The 24,312-nt window shown below is 41.7% G+C and overlaps 1 protein-coding gene across 1 annotated transcript in view; it reads left to right on the top strand.

Annotated features, from left to right (window-relative positions):
- parp14rs3 (poly(ADP-ribose) polymerase family member 14-related sequence 3) overlaps positions 1-24,312 on the top strand; it is a 44,089-nt gene that overhangs the window by 2,099 nt on the left and 17,678 nt on the right. The window contains exons 2-13 of the mRNA XM_063005793.1: positions 3,041-3,234; positions 3,512-3,563; positions 4,624-4,710; positions 4,904-5,077; positions 6,324-6,560; positions 9,637-9,879; positions 14,394-16,435; positions 20,244-20,340; positions 20,445-20,549; positions 22,485-22,546; position 23,812; positions 24,129-24,305. Of these exons, the coding sequence (XP_062861863.1) occupies positions 3,041-3,234; positions 3,512-3,563; positions 4,624-4,710; positions 4,904-5,077; positions 6,324-6,560; positions 9,637-9,879; positions 14,394-16,435; positions 20,244-20,340; positions 20,445-20,549; positions 22,485-22,546; position 23,812; positions 24,129-24,305 (3,471 nt within the window). The remainder of the gene's footprint in view (positions 1-3,040; positions 3,235-3,511; positions 3,564-4,623; positions 4,711-4,903; positions 5,078-6,323; positions 6,561-9,636; positions 9,880-14,393; positions 16,436-20,243; positions 20,341-20,444; positions 20,550-22,484; positions 22,547-23,811; positions 23,813-24,128; positions 24,306-24,312) is intronic.

Below are 24,312 nucleotides of genomic sequence, written 5' to 3'. Positions count from 1 at the left end.
TTAACATTTCATCTTTTGAATTTCATGCTATTACTGTTACTTTTCCGATTACTCTTCATATCATTGTCATTTACAGACCACCTGGCTCATTGGGAGACTTCATAGAAGAGCTGGATGTTCTTCTGAGTTTCTTCCCTTCAGATGGAACTCCTCTGACTCTTCTTGGTGACTTTAATCTCCCTACACTTCAGTCCTCATGTCTTCTTCCTCTTCTTTCATCTTTCGACCTCCTCTTTAATCACAGCCCTCCGACACACAAAGGAGGCAATCTTCTGGACCTTGTCTTCAGTCGTCCAACTTCTGTTCTGGACCTCACTGTCACCCCACTCCACCTCTCTGACCATCACTTTGTGTCCTTCTCTCTCTGTCTCCCAACTCTTCCTACCTCCAACCACACTTTCACCCTTACAACACACCCCAATCTTCACTCTTTATCTTCCTCCCTGTTGATCTCCACCATCCTAACTTCACTACCTAACCCTGACATTCTTGCTACCCTTCCACTCAACTCTGTAACTAATACTCTACTCTCTTCTCTTTCAACATCCCTCGATCAGCTCTGTCCTCCTACCCTCAAACGAGGTAAACCTTCTCACCCTGCTCCTTGGCTTTCAGATGCACTGCGCAGCAACAGAAGAGAATTAAGGGCAGCTGAGAGAAAGTGGAGGAAATCTAAGCTCAGTGTTGATCTCCACTCCTACCACGATCTGCTGTCCAGGTTCTCATCTGACGTGACTGCTGCAAAAACATCTTTTTACAAAGCCAAGCTTGAACAATCTTCTGCTGACCCACGTAAGCTTCATGCTATCTTTTCCTCTCTTCTAAACCCTCCTCCTCCTCCCCCTTCTGCCTCTCTCACTGCTACTGACTTTTCAACATTCTTTCAGGACAAGATCGACAAAATCAATCAATCCTTCTCTCCGACTGACCCACTTTCAACTGACCCTCAACCCACCAACACACTCACCAGCTTCACCCCACTCACCATGGATGAGGTTACACAGCTCCTCTCATCCAGCAATCCCACTACATGCACACTTGACCCTATACCATCCACCATCCTCAAAGACATCTCACAGGACCTAATCCCCTTCATCACACCCATCATCAACAACTCCCTGACATCAGGTGTTGTCCCTACTGCTTTTAAGAAGGCTCAGGTCATTCCCCTTCTTAAGAAACCTACACTAGACACTACAGACATTAACAACTACAGACCTGTCTCACTCCTCTCTTTTCTATCAAAGATTCTTGAACGTGCTGTCTATAACCAACTATCTGCCTTTCTTACTCAGTGAATCACAGCATTCTCCTGACCACTCTCTCCAACCTTGGAGTAACAGGTTCAGCATGGCAATGGATGGCCTCCTACCTAGAAGGGCGCTCCTACCAAGTGACATGGAGGGGATCCATATCTCCCCCATGCACTCTCTCAACCGGTGTTCCTCAGGGCTCTGTACTCGGCCCACTTCTTTTCTCTATCTACACCCGCTCTCTGGGCAAGGTCATAGCCTCCCATGGCTTCTCCTACCACTCCTATGCAGATGACACTCAGCTCGTTCTGTCATTTCCTCCTTCAGACACGCAAGTCTCAGCTCGCATCTCAGCATGTCTGCGAGATATCTCACAATGGATGTCGGCTCATCATCTAAAACTTAATCCCAGCAAGACAGAGATGTTGCTCATTCCTGGAGATCAGTCTCCAACCCAGGACCTAGTCATTTCTCTGGATGACTCCCAGATCAGACCATCTGATAAGGTAAGAAACCTTGGTGTTGTTCTTGATAACTAGCTGACATTCTCTCCTTATATAGCCAACATGACAAGAGCGTGTCGGTTCCTCCTGTACAACATCAGGAAGATTCGTCCATTTCTCTCCAGGGAAGCTACTCAGATTCTGGTGCAATCACTTGTAATCTCACGGTTGGACTACTGCAACTCCCTTCTGGCTGGAGCTCCCATGTCCACGATTAAACCCTTACAGCTCATTCAAAATGCAGCTGCCCGTCTGGTTTTTAACCAACCCAAACACTGCCACATCACCCCACTGCTGCGTTCTCTTCACTGGCTTCCTGTAGCTGCACGCATTCAGTTTAAAACACTGACGCTCGCCTACAAAGCCAAAAAAGGACCAGCCTTAAGCTACCTTTGGGGTCTAATCAAACCCCGCTCTGTACCACGCAACCTCCGAGCCTCTAGTCTCGCTCGACTTGAGCCTCCATCCAGGACTAAAGGAAGACTAGCATCAAGGCTCTTTTCTGTTCTAGCGCCCAAATGGTGGAACGAACTTCCTCTGTCTGTCCGAACATCTGAGTCTCTTGCTGTCTTTAAAAAACGATTAAAAACCCACCTTTTTACTAAACACTTAGGCTGACTTGTACTTATTTACTAACACTTTATTCCAATGTTTTCCATTTCAAAAAAAAAAAAAAAGCCACTTTAGTTCTAACAGGTTTTAGCAGATTTGTGTTCTTCGACTGTTGTTTACCTAAACTTGAGAAATGAAATGTTCACTATAGAAGCACTTCTGTAAGTCGCTCTGGATAAGAGCGTCTGCTAAATGCTGAAAATGAAAATGTAAATGTAAATGGAAAACCGGAAAACAGAAAAATGATCAAAATACCAAAGCCAAATACACGATAACGACGATAAAGTACAAAAGGGATAAGCCACAATCGAAGTCAAACAAGTAAAAAACAGGTCAATACACAATGTAATCAAACAAAAAAACTGCTCGGTACGCTACTGTAAAACAGGGGCAATACTTTGCGATAAGTTTGCTAAACAGGTGGGTATTTATACCGGAAGTACACTAAAACACAGGTGAATCTGATCACGCAATTCCACTTGGATTGGCTGGTGTAGTCACGTGACTAGCTGGTGTATTCTGGGAATTGGAGTCCGTTACAAGGGTTGAGGAAATTAAAAAAATATAAATATATTGGTTATTTTGTCATTATTTTTTTATTACATAGACATTGTTTTGGTATTTGTTTATTTGTGAACTGGTTAAATAGTTTTCCGCTCTCTGAATCCACAGATTTTAAAACCATTCTTAAAAAAGGAACCCACCAAATTGATTTCAAACCTCAAGGAATCGTTGACCTGACAGTAAAACTCCCAGAAGTTTCACAGAAGTCACAGAAGAAGGAAAAAAATAAACCTCGTCTGTTATTTAAACCAAGCCTAAAACCACTGAAATACGTTCAAGCAGCACAACCCACTGTTGCACAGGTGATATTTTGTATTATCTCTCATTTTTTACTGACAGCCCAACAAATATACAGTTTGTGTCTTTTTTGCAACAGGAAAGAAATATATATATACACTTTCTGTTAGACTGTTTTTCTTGTAAGGTTATATTACCCTACAGTAAAACCATTTACAGTATCTACTGATAAACAAGACGAATAAGGAAGTGTTTCAGTATGTTAACTTTTAACATACGATTCATCAATCAAATAAAAAAATTATTTGCCTTTTTTGTTTGTTTTACATTACTGTATGCAAGGGGCTTGGATCAAACCCTGAGGTGAAGGAGCTTGGATCAAACCCCGAGGAAGGTACTGTAACACTGGTTTAATGGTAATGAATATACAGTGTTTTGAGAATCTGTCATGTTTGACACACTGAATTATTTCAAAATGACACATATGTGCATATACACCGACTAGGCATAACATTATGACCACTGACAGGTGAAGTGAATAACACTGATTATCTCTTCATCACGGCACCTGTTAGTGGGTGGGATATATTAGGCAGCAAGTGAACATTTTATCCTGAAAGTTGATGTGTTAGAAGCTGGAAAATGGGCAAGCGTAAGGATTTGAGCAAGTTTGACGAGGGCCAAATAGTAAGGGCCAAGGCTCATTGATGCACGTGGGGAGAGAAGGCTGGCCCGTGTGGTCCGATCCAACAGACGAGCTACTGTAGCTCACATTGCTGAAGAAGTTAATGCTGGTTCTGATAGAAAGGTGTCAGAATACACAGTGCATCACAGTTGCGGGGCTGTTTTGGCAGCAAAAGGGGGGCCAACACAATATTAGGAAGGTGGACATAATGTTATGCCTGATAGGTATATGTAGCAAAGCTAAGTAAAGTTACAGTCAAAAGACTATTGGTTATTTGAGGAAAAACTAATTTACACCTATATCAATGTTGCTTCCTTTACAACCTTAACTTCTAAGTGGGTAGCACTGTCGCTTCACAGCAAGAAGGTCCTGGGTTCGATACCCAGGTCGGGCGGTCCGGTCCTTTCTGTGTGGAGTTTGCTCCCAGTGTCCGCATGGGTTTAGTCCGGGTGCTACGGTTTTCTCACACAGTCCAAAGACGTGCAAGTGGGGTAAATTGGAGATACTAAATTGCCCATGACTGTTTGTTTATTAGGATTTTAACGTCATGTTTTATACACTTTGGTTACATTCATGACAGGAACGATAGTTACTTGTTACACAAGGTTAATCAGTTCACACAAGGTTATATCGAACACAAACAAACAAACCTTCCATTACATGCCACATTGGCTAAGACCCAGGTTAACAACGACTATCTCTAGTACTTTTGGTCATCAAGGTTGAGGTTAGAGTTGAACATTGAATGTGGGCATTATGTCTGGTACAGGGAGAGAGCTAGCTGATATGATGGAGAGGAGAACAGCTGACATACTTCGTGTACAAGAGAACGGGAATAAGGCTAAGAACATTAACGGTGAGTTTAAACTATTCGCTTATGGTGTTTACAGGAGGAGAAATAGGCTAATTATCTTTAATGATTTACTGTGACAAACAGAATCAATCTGAAAAAGTATTCTTTCTTTCTCAACACACTGTAAACGTTTAAATAATGCCAAATTGTAAAAAAGTCAATGTGTTATTGCCAAAATATTATGTCTGTCTCCCAGGAAATAAAGATAACGCAAATGAAGAAAGCGAGATTATAAGGGACCTGATTGTCAGCACCATGGAGGAAATTGATAAAGAAACTCTCACGATGTACTTTGAGCAATTTACAGACCAAGCTGAAATGATAAAACATGGAAAGAACAGCTGGATTCTCAAAGTAGTCAACCAGTCAGGTATGGTCATGGACTGAGTCGTCCAGATTTTTCTGCTATTGCTTTAAATGAATACATGAAAGCACCAAAACACTACATTTGAGATTTATTGGGTTTGTGACTGAATAATTGAACATACTTTCTATACACTGATCAGCCATAACATTAAACCACCTCTTTGTTTCTACACTCACTGTCCATTTTATCAGCTCCACTTACCATAAAAAAGCACTTTGTAGTTCTACAATTACTGACTGTAGTCCATCTGCTTCTCTACATACTTTTTTTTAGCCTGCTTTCACCCTGTTTCTTTATGGTTAGAACCCCCACAGGACCACCACAGAGCAGGTATTATTTGGGTCGTTATTTCAGCAGTGACACTGACATGGTGGTGGTGTGTTAGTGTGTGTTGTGCTGGTATGAGTGGATCAGACACAGCAGCACTGCTGGAGTTTTTAAATACCGTGTCCACTCACTGTCCACTCTATTAGACACTCCTACTTAGTTGGTCCACCTTGTAGATGTAAAGTCAGAGACGATTTCTCATCTATTGCTGCTGTTTGAGTCGGTCATCTTCTAGACCTTCATCAGTGGTCACAGGACGCTGCTCACGGGATGCTGTTGGCTGGATGTTTTTGGTTGGTGGACTATTCTCGGTCGAGCAGTGACAGTGAGGTGTATAAAAACTCCAGCAGCGCTGCTGTGTCTGATCCACTGATACCAGCACAACACACACTAACACACCACCACCATGTCAGTGTCACTGCAGTGCTGAGAATGATCCACCACCTAAATAATACCTGCTCTGTAGTGGTCCTGGGAGAGTCCTGACCATTGAAGAACAGCATGAAAGGGGGGTAACAAAGCACGCAGAGAAACAGATGGACTACAGTCAGTAATTGTCAAACTACAAAGTGCTTCTATATGGTAAGTGGAGCTAATAAAAAGGACAGTGAGTGTAGAAACAAGGAGGTGGTTTTAATGTTATGGCTAATCAGCGTGAAAAAAAAGTTTCATACGTTTGTTTGGACGATCAGATATGATCAAGTAACCACCAAGTCTACCATTCATTAAAAAAAAAAAACCACATTTGGCAAAGTATGTAACAATTTTTCAGTCACAGAAAAACAGCAGGTGCAGAAATCATTTATATCCCAGAACTGTTTGTTCCTTGCAAATGTATGTTAACCTTGGACCTTAAGTATATGCTATAATGACATTATGAACAGAATAATTGTTACTAAAAAAAGGTGATGTGGATTCTAAGATGTATCGAAGATTCTGGCCCAAAAAGAGCATGATTTTGGTGTGTGTGTGGAGGTCTACAAAGAAGCAAGTGGATCAGAGAACTGGGACCCCCGTCGCTTCATCCTAACTGGGTTTAAAGATACATGCAGTTGCAAGGTCATCACCGTATTTATTGGGAGCTGCAGTCAAAAAGCAGAGAACACCTGGGAGATTGTAGACGATGAGAGAATCGTGGTAACCTTCAAAGAAGATATTGGTGAGTTCAAGAGGTGTTTGTGGGTGTTATTTGTATAGTGCTTTTTCAATAGACATTGTCTCAGAGCAACTTCACAGAAATCAGGACCACCACACCCCTTCCATGCTGAACACGCTGAGGGCAACTTGGTAAGAAATACATTATATTGCCAAAAGTATTCACTCACCCATACAAATCATTGAATTCAGGTGTTCCAATCACGTCCATGGCCACAGGTGTATAAAACCAAGCACCTAGGCATGCAGACTGCTTCTACAAACATTAGTGAAAGAATGGGTCGCTCTCAGGAGCTCAGTGAATTCCAGCATGGTACCGTGATAGGATGCCACCTGTGCAACAAGTCCAGTCGTGAAATTTCCTTGCTACCAAATATTCCACAGTCGACTGTCAGTGGTGTTATAACAAAGTGGAAGTGATTGGGAACGACAGCAACTCAGCCACGAAGTGGGAGGCCATGTAAAATGACAGTGCAGGGTCAGCGGATGCTGAGGCGCATAGTGCTCAGAGGTCGCCAACTTTCTGCAGAGTCAATCGCTACAGACCTCCAAACTTCATGTGACCTTCAGATTAGCTCAAGAACAGTATGTAGAGCTTCATGGAATGGGTTTCCATGGCCGAGCAGCTGCATCCAAGCCTTACATCACCAAGCGCAAATCAAAGCTTCGGATGAGGTGGTGTAAAGCACACCACCACTGGACTCTAGAGCAGTGGAGACGTGTTCTCTGGAGTGACGAATCATGCTTCTCCGTCTGGCAATCTGATAAACCAGTCTGGGTTTGGCGGTTGCCAGGAGAACGGTACTTGTCTGACTGCATTGTGCCAAGTGTAAAGTTTGGTGGAGGGGGGATAATGGTGTGGGGTTGTTTTTCAGGAGTTGGGCTCGGCCCCTTAGTTCCAGTGAAAGGAACTCTTAATGCTTCAGCATATCAAGAGATTTTGGACAATTTCATGCTCCCAACTTTGTGGGAACAGTTTGGGGATGGCCCCTTCCTGTTCCAACATGACTGCTCACCAGTGCACAAAGCAAGGTCCAAAAAGACATGGATGAGTGAGTTTGGTGTGGAAGAACTTGACTGGCCTGACCTCAACCCGATAGAACACCTTTGAGATGAATTAGAGTGGAGACTGTGAGCCAGGCCTTCTCATTCAACATCAGCGTCTGACCTCACAAATGCGCTTCTTGAAGAATGGTCAAAAATTCCCATAAACACACTCCTAAACCTTGTGGAAAGCCTTCCCAGAGGAGTTGAAGCTGTTATAGCTGCAAAGGGTGGCCGACATCATATTAAACCCTATGGATTAAGAATGGGATCTCACTCAAGTTCATATGTGTGTGAAGGCAGACGAGCGACTACTTTTGGCAATATAATGTAACTCCCCAAATACTCCTCAAGGGAACCTTGAAAGGAGCCAGATGCAACAGGGACCAGTTCTCCTTATAAATAATTTGAATCTGTGTGTCTGTTGGATTATTTTGTGTAATTTAGTACCCTTAATGTTGGTGGGTCATTATTATTTTTAAAGACTTCTTTAAATCTAGTCAAATCTGCCCTCACTGATAACTTTATTAAGTACACCTATTATATCTGATCTTGTGAACCATACTGGACATTATTATACAGTAGACCCTTGACTTACGAATTTAATTGGTTCCGAAGGGCTGTTCTTAAGTCAAAATGTTCGTTAGTTAGTTAGTTAGACCTCCCAAACCACCCCCTTACCTAACCTTTCTAATGTCTTAAATAGTCTTTTTTGTTATGAATACAAGTACTGTATATTTTCCCTTAAATCTTAAATTATAGAATAGACATTCCTGTAATAAACAATAATAAACAATATTAAATTTTACAAAATATAAAGAAAACACTTGAAAAACACCGTCCGCTGTCCGAATGTTTGCTCACTGTATATATAGAAAGAGAGACGGTTGGAGTCAACTTGTTCATGAAGTCACGAGTTTCGTGAATTTCTGTTCGTAATCTGAAATTTGTTTGTACGTTAAGTTGAAAAAGATCGTTCATAACCCGAAATGTTTGTATAGTAAACGATTCGTAACTCAAGGGTCTACTGTACGTAGAAAAGCCCCTCCATTTGTAGTTGGAACAACCTCCACACTTATTGGAGGTCTATTTAACAATATTATAGTACATGTTTTTAAGAATTGGTGCCCACTTGGGCAAAAGATCATTTGTAAAGTCTAGCACTGATAGTGTTTAAGAAGGTGCAACTTATACTGATCAGCCATAACATTAAAACCACCTCCTTGTTTCTACACTCACTGTCCATTTTATCAGCTCCACTTACCATATAGGAGCACTTTGTAGTTCTACAATTACTGACTGTAGTCCATTTATTTCTCTACATACTTTTTTAGCCTGCTTTCACTCTGTTCTTCAATGGTCAGGACCCCCAGAGGACCAACTCAGAGCAGGTATTATTTAGGTGGTGGATCATTCTCAGCACTGCAGTGACAATGACATGGTGGTGGTGTGTTAGTGTGTGTTGTGCTGGTATGAGTGAATCAGACACAGTCCACTCACTGTCCACTCTATTAGGCACTACTAAGTCAGAGATGATTCCTCATCTATTGCTGCTGTTTGAGTTGGTCATCTTTTAGACCTTCATCAGCGGTCACAGGATGCTGCCCACAGGGCGCTGTTGGCTGGAAAAATTTTGGTTGGTGGGCTATTCTCAGTCCAGCAGTGACAGTGAGGTGTTTAAAAACTCCAGCAGTATTGCTGTGTCTGATCCACTCATACCAGCACAACACACACTAACACACCACCACCATGTCAGTGTCACTGCAGTGCTGGGAATGATCCACCACCCAAATAATACCTGCTCTGTAGTGGTCCTGTGGGGGTCCTGGCCATTGAAGAACAGCATGAAAGGGGGCTAACAAAGCATGCAGAGAAACAGATGGACTACAGTCAGTACTTGTAGAACTACAAAGTGCTTTTATATGGTAAGTGGAGCTGATAAAATGGACAGTGAGTGTAGAAACAAGGAGGTGGTTTTAATGTTATGGTTGATTGGTGTTTTGCCATTTACATAGTTTTTATCATTATGTTTCTAGATGTAAAGGCTTTCCTGAACAAGTGTGCTGCCAAGTCAAACAATCTAAGGGACATGGAGATTGGAGTCTCTCGTTTAGAGCTCACAGATTCCGTTCTGGTTCAGGGGGATATGAGCCAAATTAATAAAGATATGCTCACCCTCTACTTCAGCAACAAGAATAAGAGTGGTGGAGGTGAGATCACCTCCCTAAACTGGGTCACTAAGCCAAAGAGTGTGGTCATATCCTTTCAAGACTGTCAAGGTAAGTTCATAACATTTAGATGTCATAGTCAATTAAACATTGCAAATCTCATAGGCCACAGCGTTAAATCAAGACATTCACTAACTATCTTTTGTTTCTACTCTGGTTAGCACTAACCGTAAAATATTACCAGGCATCAGAATTACTAGGTGAACAATACATACCAATAAAAAATGTAAATGATACCACTGGCCTGGTTGGGCCAGAATTGGCAATGTCTAAGGGAGAAAAGGTTGGATAGACAATCAAATTCATGCTTCTGGCTGAGGCTAGCATACGTTTTGGCTAGCATGGGTGTCGACAGGTCACAAGTGCAATGAGAAATCAGAACTGACTCGCACAGGTGGCACAGCGGTATAGTCCACTAGCACACCAGCTTTAAGATTGTGAGCTCCCGAGTTCGAATATCGACTCTGCTACCGGTCGGCTGGGCGCCCTCTAGCAGGCACAATTGGAGGTATGGGAGGATAATAAGGGATTGGTGGACTGCACACACATCGTAGGGAGTGTGTGTCAGGCGAAAAAACACCCTCCTTGGACTCCATCGGGGTCCCTAGCAGTGGATTGGCTATGCTAAATAGTTTTGCACTTATTTTTTTGTGACAGGAAAACCTTACTTAATAAAAAATTAAAACAGTAGATGAAGACTTTATAATAAATTATTATTTTTATTATTAATAAAACCAGTTTTTGGCCGCTTATGCGGCGCAGTGGTAAAAACACACGCTGGAACACCATAGCTGGCATCTCGAATACATCGTATGGAGTCTCAGCTCTGCCCTTCCGGCTGGGCTGAGCGGCCACATGAACAACGATTGACCTGTTGTTCAGATAGGGGTGGGATATTAAGCCGGTTAGGGACTCTTTCATAACTGCACAGAGACGGGAAAATAGTGCTGTCAGGGTATGTCTCTCCGTACACAGTGCTGACAAAATGCATACGGCTGCTGCCGACGTGTCAGAAGGGGGCGAGGGTTAGCTTTGTTCTTCTCAATCAGAGCGGGGATCGGCATTGGTGGAGAGGATGCATGACGCAATCAGGCAAATGGACCCGCTAAAAGGGAGAAAAAGGGGAGAAAATGCATAAAAACAATATACATATATATATATACAGTGTATATTTATATATATACAGTGTATCACAAAAGTGAGTACACCCCTCACATTTCTGCTGATATTTAAGTATATCTTTTCATGGGACAACACTGACAAAATGACACTTTGGCACAATGAAAAGTAGTCTGTGTGCAGCTTATATAACAGTGTAAATTTATTCTTCCCTCAAAATAACTCAATATACAGCCATTAATGTCTTAACCACCGGCAACAAAAGTGAGTACACCCCTAAGAGACTACACCCCTAAATGTCCAAATTGAGCACTGCTTGTCATTTTCCCTCCAAAATGTCATGTGACTCGTTAGTGTTACTAGGTCTCAGGTGTGCATAGGGAGCAGGTGTGTTCAATTTAGTAGTACAACTCTCACACTCTCTCATACTGGTCACTGAAAGTTCCAACATGGCACCTCATGGCAAAGAACTCTCTGAGGATCTTAAAAGACGAATTGTTGCGCTACATGAAGATGGCCAAGGCTACAAGAAGATTGCCAACACCCTGAAACTGAGCTGCAGCACAGTGGCCAAGATCATCCAGCGTTTTAAAAGAGCAGGGTCCACTCAGAACAGAACTCGCGTTGGTCGTCCAAAGAAGCTGAGTGCACGTGCTCAGCGTCACATCCAACTGCTGTCTTTGAAAGATAGGCGCAGGAGTGCTGTCAGCATTGCTGCAGAGATTGAAAAGGTGGGGGGTCAGCCTGTCAGTGCTCAGACCATACGCCGCACACTACATCAAATTGGTCTGCATGGCTGTCACCCCAGAAGGAAGCCTCTTCTGAAGTCTCTACACAAGAAAGCCCGCAAACAGTTTGCTGAAGACATGTCAACAAAGGACATGGATTACTGGAACCATGTCCTATGGTCTGATGAGACCAAGATTAATTTGTTTGGTTCAGATGGTCTCAAGCATGTGTGGCGGCAATCAGGTGAGGAGTACAAAGATAAGTGTGTCATGCCTACAGTCAAGCATGGTGGTGGGAATGCCATGGTCTGGGGCTGCATGAGTGCAGCAGGTGTTGGGGAGTTACATTTCATTGAGGGACACATGAACTCCAATATGTACTGTGAAATACTGAAGCAGAGCATGATCCCCTCCCTCCGGAAACTGGGTCGCAGGGCAGTGTTCCAGCATGATAATGACCCCAAACACACCTCTAAGACAACCACTGCTTTATTGAAAAGGCTGAGGGTAAAGGTGATGGCCTGGCCAAGCATGTCTCCAGACCTACACCCAATAGAACATCTTTGGGGCATCCTCAAGCGGAAGGTGGAGGAGCGCAAAGTCTCGAATATCCGCCAGCTCCGTGATGTCGTCATGGAGGAGTGGAAAAGCATTCCAGTGGCAACCTGTGAAGCTCTGGTAAACTCCATGCCCAGGAGAGTTAAGGCAGTTCTGGGAAATAATGGTGGCCACACAAAATATTGACACTTCAGGAACTTTCACTAAGGGGTGTACTCACTTTTGTTGCCGGTGGTTTAGACATTAATGGCTGTATATTGAGTTATTTTAAGGGAAGAATAAATTTACACTGTTATATAAGCTGCACACAGACTACTTTTCATTGTGTCAAAGTGTCATTTTGTCAGTGTTGTCCCATGAAAAGATATACTTAAATATCTGCAGAAATGTGAGGGGTGTACTCACTTTTGTGATACACTGTATATATATATACAGTGTATCACAAAAGTGAGTACACCCCTCACATTTCTGCAAATATTTCATTATATCTTTTCATGGGACAACACTATAGACATGAAACTTGGATATAACTTAGAGTAGTCAGTGTACAGCTTGTATAGCAGTGTAGATTTACTGTCTTCTGAAAATATCTCAACACACAGCCATTAATGTCTAAATAGCTGGCAACATAAGTGAGTACACCCCACAGTGAACATGTCCAAATTGTGCCCAAATGTGTCGTTGTCCCTCCCTGGTGTCATGTGTCAAGGTCCCAGGTGTAAATTGGGAGCAGAGCTGTTAAATTTGATGTTTTGGGTACAATTATAATATTAAAACTGGCCACTGGATATTCAACATGGCACCTCATGGCAAAGAACTCTCTGAGGATGTGAGAAATAGAATTGTTGCTCTCCACAAAGATGGCCTGGGCTATAAGAAGATTGCTAACACCCTGAAACTGAGCTACAGCATGGTGGCCAAGGTCATACAGCGGTTTTCCAGGACAGGTTCCACTCGGAACAGGCTTCGCCAGGGTCGACCAAAGAAGTTGAGTCCACGTGTTCGGCGTCATATCCAGAGGTTGGCTTTAAAAAATAGACACATGAGTGCTGCCAGCATTGCTGCAGAGGTTGAAGACGTGGGAGGTCAGCCTGTCAGTGCTCAGACCATATGCCGCACACTGCATCAACTCGGTCTGCATGGTCGTCATCCCAGAAGGAAGCTGACGCACAAGAAAGCCAGCAAACAGTTTGCTGAAAACAAGCAGTCCAAGAACATGGATTACTGGAATGCCCTGTGGTCTGACGAGACCAAGATAAACTTGTTTGGCTCAGATGGTGTCCAGCATGTGTGGCGGCGCCCTGGTGAGAAGTACCAAGACAACTGTATCTTGCCTACAGTCAAGCATGGTGGTGGTAGCATCATGGTCTTGGGCTGCATGAGTGTTGCAGGCACTGGGGAGCTGCAGTTCATTGAGGGAAACATGAATTCCAACATGTACTGTGACATTCTGAAACAGAGCATGATCCCCTCCCTTCGAAAACTGGGCCTCATGGCAGTTTTCCAACAGGATAACGACCCCAAACACAACCTCCAAGATGACAACTGCCTTGCTGAGGAAGCTGAAGGTAAAGGTGATGGACTAAACCCAATTGAGCACCTCTGGCGCATCCTCAAGTGGAAGGTGGAGGAGTTCAAGGTGTCTAACATCCACCAGCTCCGTGATGTCATCATGGAGGAGTGGAAGAGGATTCCAGTAGCAACCTGTGCAGCTCTGGTGAATTCCATGCCCAGGAGGGTTAAGGCAGTGCTGGATAATAATGGTGGTCACACAAAATATTGACACTTTGGGCACAATTTTGACATGTTCACTGTGGGGTGTACTCACTTATGTTGCCAGCCATTTAGACATTAATAGCTGTGTGTTGAGTTATTTTCAGAAGACAGTAAATCTACACTGCTATACAAGTTGTACACTGACTACTCTAAGTTATATCCAAGTTTTATTTCTATAGTGTTGTCCCATGAAAAGATATAATGAAATATTTGCAGAAATGTGAGGGGTGTACTCACTTTTGTGATACACTGTATAAACAAGTTTTCACCTCCTACTTGTTTATAAATCTTATCATACACTGATATTAAACCTTATAATTATTAGAATGTATTTAAATGCTAAATATTTTTATATTATTAGTAATTTTCTTCTTTTTTTAATAGATGCCCAAGAAGTGATAAAGAGGAATCATGTGCTTTGTAATAAACAGCTTAGCACTTTGCCCTTTTACTCAAGTCTAGGAAAGTCTCTGACAGGACAAAGACCTACTTTATCTGATACAACAAAGATCAGCATCCCTGTTGATAATGAAGTCCGCAGTTTCATCGAAAGAAACGAAAAGTGCAAAAAAGACTTTCAGCAGCAGCTCAAGAAGGTTCAGGCTAATGTCATTTATGACATTTCATCTACTAGTCAGATAATCTTGGAGATGTCATTGGACAAAGAGTCTTTAGCTGCAACACGATTGGGAACAACTTGGGAAAGTAAGGCCAAAACAGAAGCTCAAAGCTTTCTGAGACGGTACCATAAGGCCGAATTGGCGGTTAAGGTCGAAATTTGGAAAAGGATAGAACGTGATTGTCTTGAACTTGTAAGCCTTGGTGCTGAAATCTCCTACGTGGAAACCCAGTGCAAAATTGCAATAGTTGGTCTCCGAGAGGTCACCGATTCTGTCATGGACAAGATCAAGCACATTCTTAAAGATGCAAGTGCAAAATTGGAAGTCGAGAGGAACACTGCTGTTAAAGTAATTCAATTCAGCTCTGAACAAAAACTGGAGCTGGTTGAAACTTGTGTGCATCCCAAACTTGCCAATGTATTCGTTACAAAAGATAAAACCACCCTGACGCTTCACCTGAAAGGCTTGAAAGATAATGTAAGTGCTGCTGAGAGGGTCATTAAGCAAGCAAAGGAAAATGTTGTCTTTCAACGCTTGAACCCGTCAGCACATATGCTTCAGTTTCTGAAATCATTGCAGCTCAAGAAGTTTGAGCAGAACCACTTCTTTGCCAACCATACTCCAGCTCTCTTTTACAAGAGTAATGGACATTTTGGAATCCTTGCAGGAAAAGAAAACGTCCAAAAAGCTAAAGATATACTTACTAAGATCCTTAAAGAAGAAATCATCCCCCTTGCACCGAATGTAACCTCAGTGGATAACAATCAAAACTGGGTAAACTTTTTAAGTGCGCTCAAAGCTGATGTAGATTTAAGCTGTAATGCAAAGAATGTTCACATCATTCAGTCCGAAGCCCAGAAGCTTGTAATTTGTGGATTTGCACAGTTGGTGACATATCTTTCACAAAAAGTGAAAGATTATCTTCAGAACAAGACACCGGAAACCATTGACATCCATCTCAAATCTTTGCAAGAAGTAGAGTTTGTTGAGTCTTGTATGAGCTTTTCGGAGGTTCAAGAACTTCGTAATCTTGGCCTATCTATTCTTCTATGCAAATCTCTGAAATCTCCTTGTCTGAAGATAACAGCAGCAAAAGAAAAGATCCAGTCTGCAGCCACTGCTGTACGAAAACATATATCCAGTATCATCATGGAGAAGCAGACTTACTCTAAAGCAGGAGCATCCAAAGTCATACAAAAGCACATAGCTGACATTAACGCCAAAACAAAGGACTGGGGTTGCAAAGCCTTCATCATAAAGGAATACACTTATCAAATAAACAGTCAGATCAGTTTAACAGTCGCACAGGATGATTTGCTATCTCTTAAAGTCGATGCTCTTGTCTGTCCGATGGATAGCCAGTTGGCCTTCAATAACCCCATTGCTCAAAAGTTCCTTCAAGCTGGAGGTCCCATGAGTCAATCATTGTGCAGTGTGTTCAAGAAGGAAAAGCAAACATTACTCGCTGGTGAGGTGGCCTGCAGTGACTCGGGAAATCTTAATGCCAAGACCTTAATTTATGCCGGCTTGCCCCAGAGTGACCACTTTTTGCGCTCTCAGTACTTGAACCTGGCTGTTTTTAATAGCCTTCAAAAAGCAAATGCTGGCAATTATGTCTCTATTGCGATGCCAGCGATGGGCTGTAAATCCTTTGGATTCTCTATTAAAGAAAGTTGTATGGCAATCAGGGAAGCAGTGTTGAAATTCAGCAACGATCAAATGACCCAAAAGAATCTTAGGAACATATTTGTGGTGGATCCTGATGTAAATGTGGTGGAGACATTCAACAATCTACTTGCTGAACTGGTATGTTTATTTCACAGTGACTTTGGTAGTAATTAAACATTCAGTAATACTATTCCAATGTATCAGATTCAACATTTTAAATATATTGAAATTTACTCTATATACCAGAGATGTTCACAAGTCACAAAATACGAGTCTGAGTCAAGTCACGAGTCTTCAGGCTAGAGTCCGAGTTAAGTCATGAGTCAATACAATATACACACAACATATATTGGAAATGTAGCGTAGAAATAAACAAATAATATGTAAGTTCAGATAAAAAACAACAGATTAGCAACTGTATTTTGCCGTTTTACTTAGTGCCTTTACTTTCCTAGTCAAATTAATGTAATTTCCGTAACAAAAAGGTACCAGTTAAAAGCTTAAACTGATACGGTTTGTTTTCATTGCAAAACAAAAGCGCATGATAAATCAATGCACAGCGGCCAAAATCCAAAACCAAATACAAAATCATAACCACTGCTTACCTTAGCTTATGTTCTTCCAGATGCTATTAAATTTATAACTGTGTATTGTCCCATTAGGAATATAATCCATTATTTTGTAAATGTGTGCTTATAATTTTAAACCTCAAAAATCAAGAAAACTGAATAAAAGACGCAAACTGAATAAATGCAAATGACTAGTGATGTGACATTTGAAGCGAGGCTTCGGAGCCTGTGTCGAGCAAAAAGGGGCGTGTCAAATGAAGCCCCGGTTCGAGGCGTGTATTGTGACGTAAAAAATCACGTGACTGATGACAAACGAGGCCTCGGATTCAGTGGGACACGTCATCGTTTCATTTTGCGTGCCGCTACCGTAGCGGCACGCAACCGCATAAAGAGGGTTTGAACCGCAAGGCACTTTGTGGGTTTTGAGTTGGCGTTGTTTGGTGTGGTTGCGAGGCGATTGGAGTGTGCGTTACAGTTAGTTTGTAAAGTTTAGTAATAACATTATACTGTAGATTATATCAGTTATAATTATTATAGTAATATTATCAGTTATTAATATAATTATATCTAATATTTATATTATTAGGTTAGGGTTTAGTAGACTAGTTAGTTGAGTAGTTTAGTGTTTTATATATATATATATATATATATATATATATATATATATATACAGTGTATCACAAAAGTGAGTACACCCCTCACATTTCTGCAAATATTTTATTATATCTTTTCATGGGACAACACTATAGAAATAAAACTTGGATATAACTTAGAGTAGTCAGTGTACAACTTGTATAGCAGTGTAGATTTACTGTCTTCTGAAAATAACTCAACACACAGTCATTAATGTCTAAATAGCTGGCAACATAAGTGAGTACACCCCACAGTGAACATGTCCAAATTGTGCCCAAAGTGTCAATATTTTGTGTGACCACCATTATTATCCAGCACTGCCTTAACCCTCCTGGGCATGGAATTCACCAGAGCTGCACAGGTTGCTACTGGAATCCTCTTCCACTCCTCCATGATGACATCACGGAGCTGGTGGATGTTAGACACCTTGAACTCCTCCACCTTCCACTTGAGGATGCGCCACAGGTGCTCAATTGGGTTTAGTCCATCACCTTTACCTTCAGCTTCCTCAGCAAGGCAGTTGTCATCTTGGAGGTTGTGTTTGGGGTCGTTATCCTGTTGGAAAACTGCTATGAGGCCCAGTTTTCGAAGGGAGGGGATCATGCTCTGTTTCAGAATGTCACAGTACATGTTGGAATTCATGTTTCCCTCAATGAACTGCAGCTCCCCAGTGCCAGCAACACTCATGCAGCCCAAGACCATGATGCTACCACCACCATGCTTGACTGTAGGCAAGATACAGTTGTCTTGGTACTTCTCACCAGGGCGCCGCCACACATGCTGGACACCATCTGAGCCAAACAAGTTTATCTTGGTCTTATCAGACCACAGGGCATTCCAGTAATCCATGTTCTTGGACTGCTTGTCTTCAGCAAACTGTTTGCGGGCTTTCTTGTGCGTCAGCTTCCTTCTGGGATGACGACCGAGTTGATGCAGTGTGCGGCGTATGGTCTGAGCACTGACAGGCTGACCTCCCACGTCTTCAAGCTCTGCAGCAATGCTGGCAGCACTCATGTGTCTATTTTTTAAAGCCAGCCTCTGGATATGACGCCGAACACGTGGACTCAACTTCTTTGGTCGACCCTGGCGAAGCCTGTTCCGAGTGGAACCTGTCCTGGAAAACCGCTGTATGACCTTGGCCACCATGCTGTAGCTCAGTTTCAGGGTGTTAGCAATCTTCTTATAGCCCAGGCCATCTTTGTGGAGAGCAACAATTCTATTTCTCACATCCTCAGAGAGTTCTTTGCCATGAGGTGCCATGTTGAATATCCAGTGGCCAGTATGAGAGAATTGTACCCAAAACACCAAATTTAACAGCCCTGCTCCCCATTTACACCTGGGACCTTGACACATGACACCAGGGAGGGACAACGACACATTTGGGCACAATTTGGACATGTTCACTGTGGGGTGTACTCACTTATGTTGCCAGCCATTTAGACATTAATGGCTGTGTGTTGAGTTATTTTCAGAAGACAGTAAATCTACACTGCTATACAAGCTGTACACTGACTACTCTAAGTTATATCCAAGTTTTATTTCTATAGTGTTGTCCCATGAAAAGATATAATAAAATATTTGCAGAAATGTGAGGGGTGTACTCACTTTTGTGATACACTGTATATATATATATATATATATATATATATATAGTATTATATATCTTAATTACCTATATTATTATTAATATACATCTGTATTATCATTTATATACATCTATATTATCTACATACATCTATATTGATGCAACCATTGAAGTTGACAGATACTTATCTGAAGTAAACCTGCCCAGACAAGAATATCCACTCATGTACTGGAGCAAACATAAATATATATATCCACATTTATATAAGTTGGCACAAACGTTTTTATGCATTCCAGCCTCCTCAGTGCCATGTGAAAGGGTATTCTCTAAGGCTGGGGAGATTGTATCCAAAAAAAGGAATCGCCTAAACCCCAACACTGTTAAAAAGCTTATGTTTTTAAATAAAAATCAATAAGTTGAATTTGTCCCTTCTCCATACTTCTTTGTCGTAGTTTACTGTCCTTCACTCAAAGTTCAGTAAACACATCATTCATAAAGCACTCTTGCACTCCCAGTTTAATAAGCACATTTACATTCAGTGTCAGTGTCATCATTGTTGTATTTATTTTAAGTGTTTATCATCACTTAATACCTAATAATATTTCCTAGCAAACAACCTTTTATATTCATTGATACAGATTGGCAAAGATGGTTGATTTCCTATATAGACATTCAAAGATACTCTGGCTCAGATTACTGTAGATTGTCATATTTCTCTTTTAACAGCAGGTGTCACTAGTGAGAACAGTTCATGAGGCTTCGAGTAATGAACCTTTTGGCGAATCTTTGGACTGGAAAGCCCCATTGGTTCATGAGGCTTCATTTTGCCATCACTACAAATGACAGCATTTTTTACTAAAAATTTAAATCAGAAGGTCTGATTGGTTCAGAAAGCGGCCTTTCAACCATTAGCGCCAATTCTGTAGGAGCGTTCCATTCACCCTAGTCGTTCCTGTGAAGTGCACTACGTAGGGTATTCCACCATTTTAAGTGAGATTCCAATCCAAAGGTAACGAAAATGTTCAAATGAAGTGAACTTCAAACCGTGTAGGGAGTAGGGAGCGACGCTTCATCACTACGCCGGAAGCTGGCTGTAACATTAGCTTATGTATATCAGTGTTATAGCTCAAATACCTACTTTTTGTTCTTTATATAATAGGGGTTTTCCGATGTGCAAACATCTACCAGTTCCAAAGTCACTACCTTCCAGGAGCCATTACAAGGTCTTAATCCTAAGCAAGCATCAGGCACAGAAGGTACACTGTTGTTATATTGGTACTATACATACATTAACTAATCATCTTATAGCCTTTAATTAATTGCTGTTAATTATTTGTTTGTTCCCAATAATTATAAACAGTGATAGTTCATGGAGTGCTAGTGACTTTAAAACAAGGAGACATCTCTAAAGAGATGGTGGACGTGATTGTTAATTCCACCAACTGTACATTAGATCTGGGCACAGGTAAGTAATACAGTATTTTTTTAACAACATGTTGACTTTATAATCTTTTATGTATGTTATTGAACTGAAATTGGTTTCCGGGGCCTTATAGAACCTTTATACAGTTTTATATCTTTTGGCAGACACACACACACATTTCAGAAAGTATTGAATAATAACAAAAGACAAGACAACACACTACTACACAAACAATGCTAACCGCTAAGCTAAACACATGTGAACTAAGCTAAATGCAAATGCTAAATCTTATCTAAACATACATGAAACATAAACCTAAACAATCCTAAACCCTACACTAAGCTAACACAGAACATACACTATGACAGACAGAAACAAGAATAAACAAGGCATGAATAGTAACAAAAGACAGGAGCTAACAGGAACGAACGAACAAACCAAATCAAAGTCAAATTCAAAAGATATCACAGTGTAGCAAACTGAAAAACAAAGTCATGCACTGGGGAAAAACCAAAATAGTCTCCAAAGACTGAGAGGAAACTGCCTCCTTAAATGCCCTGAGCTCATCATCTCAGAAGAGGTGCAGCTGGGCACAATCAGCTGGGGACCAATCATGATGAGGGGCATCAGCTTGACATTTAAAACTTTCCTCTAACATGTGCTCCTGGAGAGGCAAGCATGGCAGGTGCACCTGAGTTACAGGAGCACATAGAAGCTGGAATCGTGACAGCTTAACAACATCTAAGAATAATAAAGACATGACTGAATTATTTTTGTTTTTAAATGCAGATACATTTTAAAATCCCAAAATTTAAATGATTTTCTCAATGTTTTGGTATCATTGCTTCTGTTTAATACATTTTTTTGTGTCTTAGTGCCAAGTAGTGAAGTAATTTTTTAGAGGCTATGGGAGCCCCCAGTTTCACAAACCCCACATAGAAAATCCAGATCCGCCCCACTTAGGAACACTTAGGAACAAGGAGAATTTTGTGTTTTGCTGACCTAACTGAACACTTTTGGGAGAAATTGAACATAATTTGCAAGTCAGGCCTTCTCATCTAACAGAAGCGCCTAAGCTCAGAAATAAAAATCATATATATATATACTATATATATATATATACTGATCGGCCATAATATTAAAACCACCTCCTTGTTTCTACACTCACTGTCCATTTTATCAGCTCCGCTTACCCTATAGAAGCACTTTGTATTTCTACAATTACTGATTGTAGTCCATCTATTTCTCTACATATGTTTTTTTAACCTGTTTTCACCCTGTTCTTCAATGCTCAGGACCCCCACAGTACCACCACAGAGCAGGTATTATTTAGGTGGTGGATCATTCTCAGCACTGCAGTGACACTGACATGGTGGTGGTGTGTTAGTGTGTGTTGTGCTGGTATGAGTGGATCAGACAGCAGCGCTGCTGGAGTTTTTAAATACCGTGTCCACTCACTGTCCACTCTATTAGACACTCCTACCTAGTTGGGCCACCTTGTAGATGTAAAGTCAGAGATGATTGCTCATATTTTTAAGTTTTTAGGCTCATTTTTTAGGTTGGTGGACTATTCTCAGTCCAGCAGTGACAGTGAGGTGTTTAAAAACTCCATCAGCATTGATATGTCTTATCCACTCATACCAGCACAATACACGCTAACACACCACCACCATGTCAGTGTAACTGCAGTGCTGAGAATGATCCACCACCCAAATAATACCTACTCTGTGGTGGTCCTGTGGGGGTCCTGACCATTAAAGAACAGCATGAAAAGGGGCTAACAAAGCATGCAGAGGAACAAATGGACTACAGTCAGTAACTGTAGAACTACAAAGTGCTTCTGTATGGTAAGTGGAGCTGATAAAATGGACAGTGAGTGTAGAAACAAGGAGGAGGTTTTAATGTTATGGCTGATCAGTGTATATATAATCATTATTTACTGATCGTGACTAATGTACAGTATGTGTGTTTCATCAGGTGTGTCTGGTGCAATTTTGAAAGCAGCTGGGAAACAAGTTGTGGATGAATGCAAACAGCACGTTAATCATGTCACATTTGGTTTGTACTAAAATATAATGCCTTGCACACACAGTGTCATGAAAAAATGAGTCAGCTATTGTCAGACTGCACATTTCAAATATTGTCCCAGTTGATAATTAGAAGTGTATTAAGTCAACACAGTCCAATGCAACACAATATTTCACAGACTTGTTAATAGTCAATGCTCGTATAAAAAATATACTGTCAGCTGTTTTATTGACTGTGAAGATAAACCAGTGGTAGGATCTAATGTTGGAAGGCTTTGTCTTAAAATATAAGGTTCTACTTTAGTCTCTAAATTACACCAGTCAGATAACATTTCTGCTGATTGGAACCAGCTTTCCAAAACACCTAAACTGGAAAGGAGGTTTAAGAACATTGACCAGAAGTCAGGGCAGTGATAGCTCAGTGGTTAAGGTACTGGACTAGTAATCAGACAGTTGCTGGTTCAAGCCCCACCACAGCCAAGTTGCCACTGTTGGGCCCTTAACCCTCAATTGCTTAAAATCATGTTCAGTCATAATTGTAAGTCGCTTTGGATAAACTTTGATCCTTAGTCAAGTGAATATCTGTTAAGAGGACTCAAAGTGGCCGCTCACAAAAACACACACTAGCGCACCAGAGCTGGGATTTCAAATACATCATATCGAATCTCAGCTCTGCCTTCCGGCTAGGCTGAGCGGCCACATGAACAGCGATTGGCCTGTTGTTCATATAGGGGTGGGGTATTAAGCCGGATAGGGACCCCTCATAACTGATGCACTACGACCTCTGCTGGCTGATTGATGGCGCCTTCACAGAGGAGGGGAAAGAGCATATATGCACTCGCCTTCTGTCGGTGACGAAATGCATACGACTGCTGCCCATGTGTCGGTGGGGGCGTGGGTTAGCTTTGTTCTTCACAAATCAGAACAGGGGTTGGCATTAGTGAAGAGGAAGCGTGACACAATCGGGCAATTGGACGCGCTAAAAGTCGGGAGAGAAAGGAGAGAAAATGCATAAACAAAAGAAGACTCAGGGCCGCTCAGGCGGTGCAGCAGTAAAAACACATGCTGGAACCAGAGCTGGGATTTCCAATATATCGTATTGAATCTCAGCTCTGCCATCCGACTGGGCTGAGCGGCCACATGAACAACGATTGGCCTGTTGTTCATATAGCAGTGGGGTATTAAGCTGGATAGGGACTCCTCGTAACTGACGCACTACGACCTCTGCTGGCAGATTGATGGTGCCTGCACAGAGGTGGGGAAAGAGTGCGGATCAGGGTGTGTCTCTCCGTACACAAGGCTGATTCGCATATATGCACTCGCCTAGTGTGGGTGACAAAATGAATATGGCTGCTGCCCATGTGTCGGAGGGGGCATGAGATAAATTTGGCTCCATGTTGTGCAAAATTTGCTTTCAAAGCTGCCTCAACAAGCACTAAACAAAGAAAATACATGCTAACATTTGTTTGTTTTTAAATTAGTGACATTTATTTTATATAAATCACAGCCTTTATGATTTTAAAGGGCTAAATGATTTTGGTGACTTTATACCCTCATATTACTGTATAACTATGATCATTAAACATGTTCCCAGGTTCTCAGAAATCAGATGGGGTGGTGTTGACGAGTGGTGGTAATCTTTTATGTAAGCATATCGCTCATATGGTTGGACCCAGCTGTGCTGCTGATATCAAAGCATCCATACGGAAGGTTTTGAACCTGTGTGAAAGTAAGAAGGCTGCTACAGTGGCCATCCCTGCAATTGGAACCGGTAATAC

This window comes from Trichomycterus rosablanca, chromosome 12 (genome assembly GCF_030014385.1).
Source record: "Trichomycterus rosablanca isolate fTriRos1 chromosome 12, fTriRos1.hap1, whole genome shotgun sequence".
NCBI classification, from domain to species: domain Eukaryota; kingdom Metazoa; phylum Chordata; class Actinopteri; order Siluriformes; family Trichomycteridae; genus Trichomycterus; species Trichomycterus rosablanca.
Note: the sequence above shows the minus strand (reverse complement) of the source record. Positions and strands in the feature narration are given on the sequence as shown.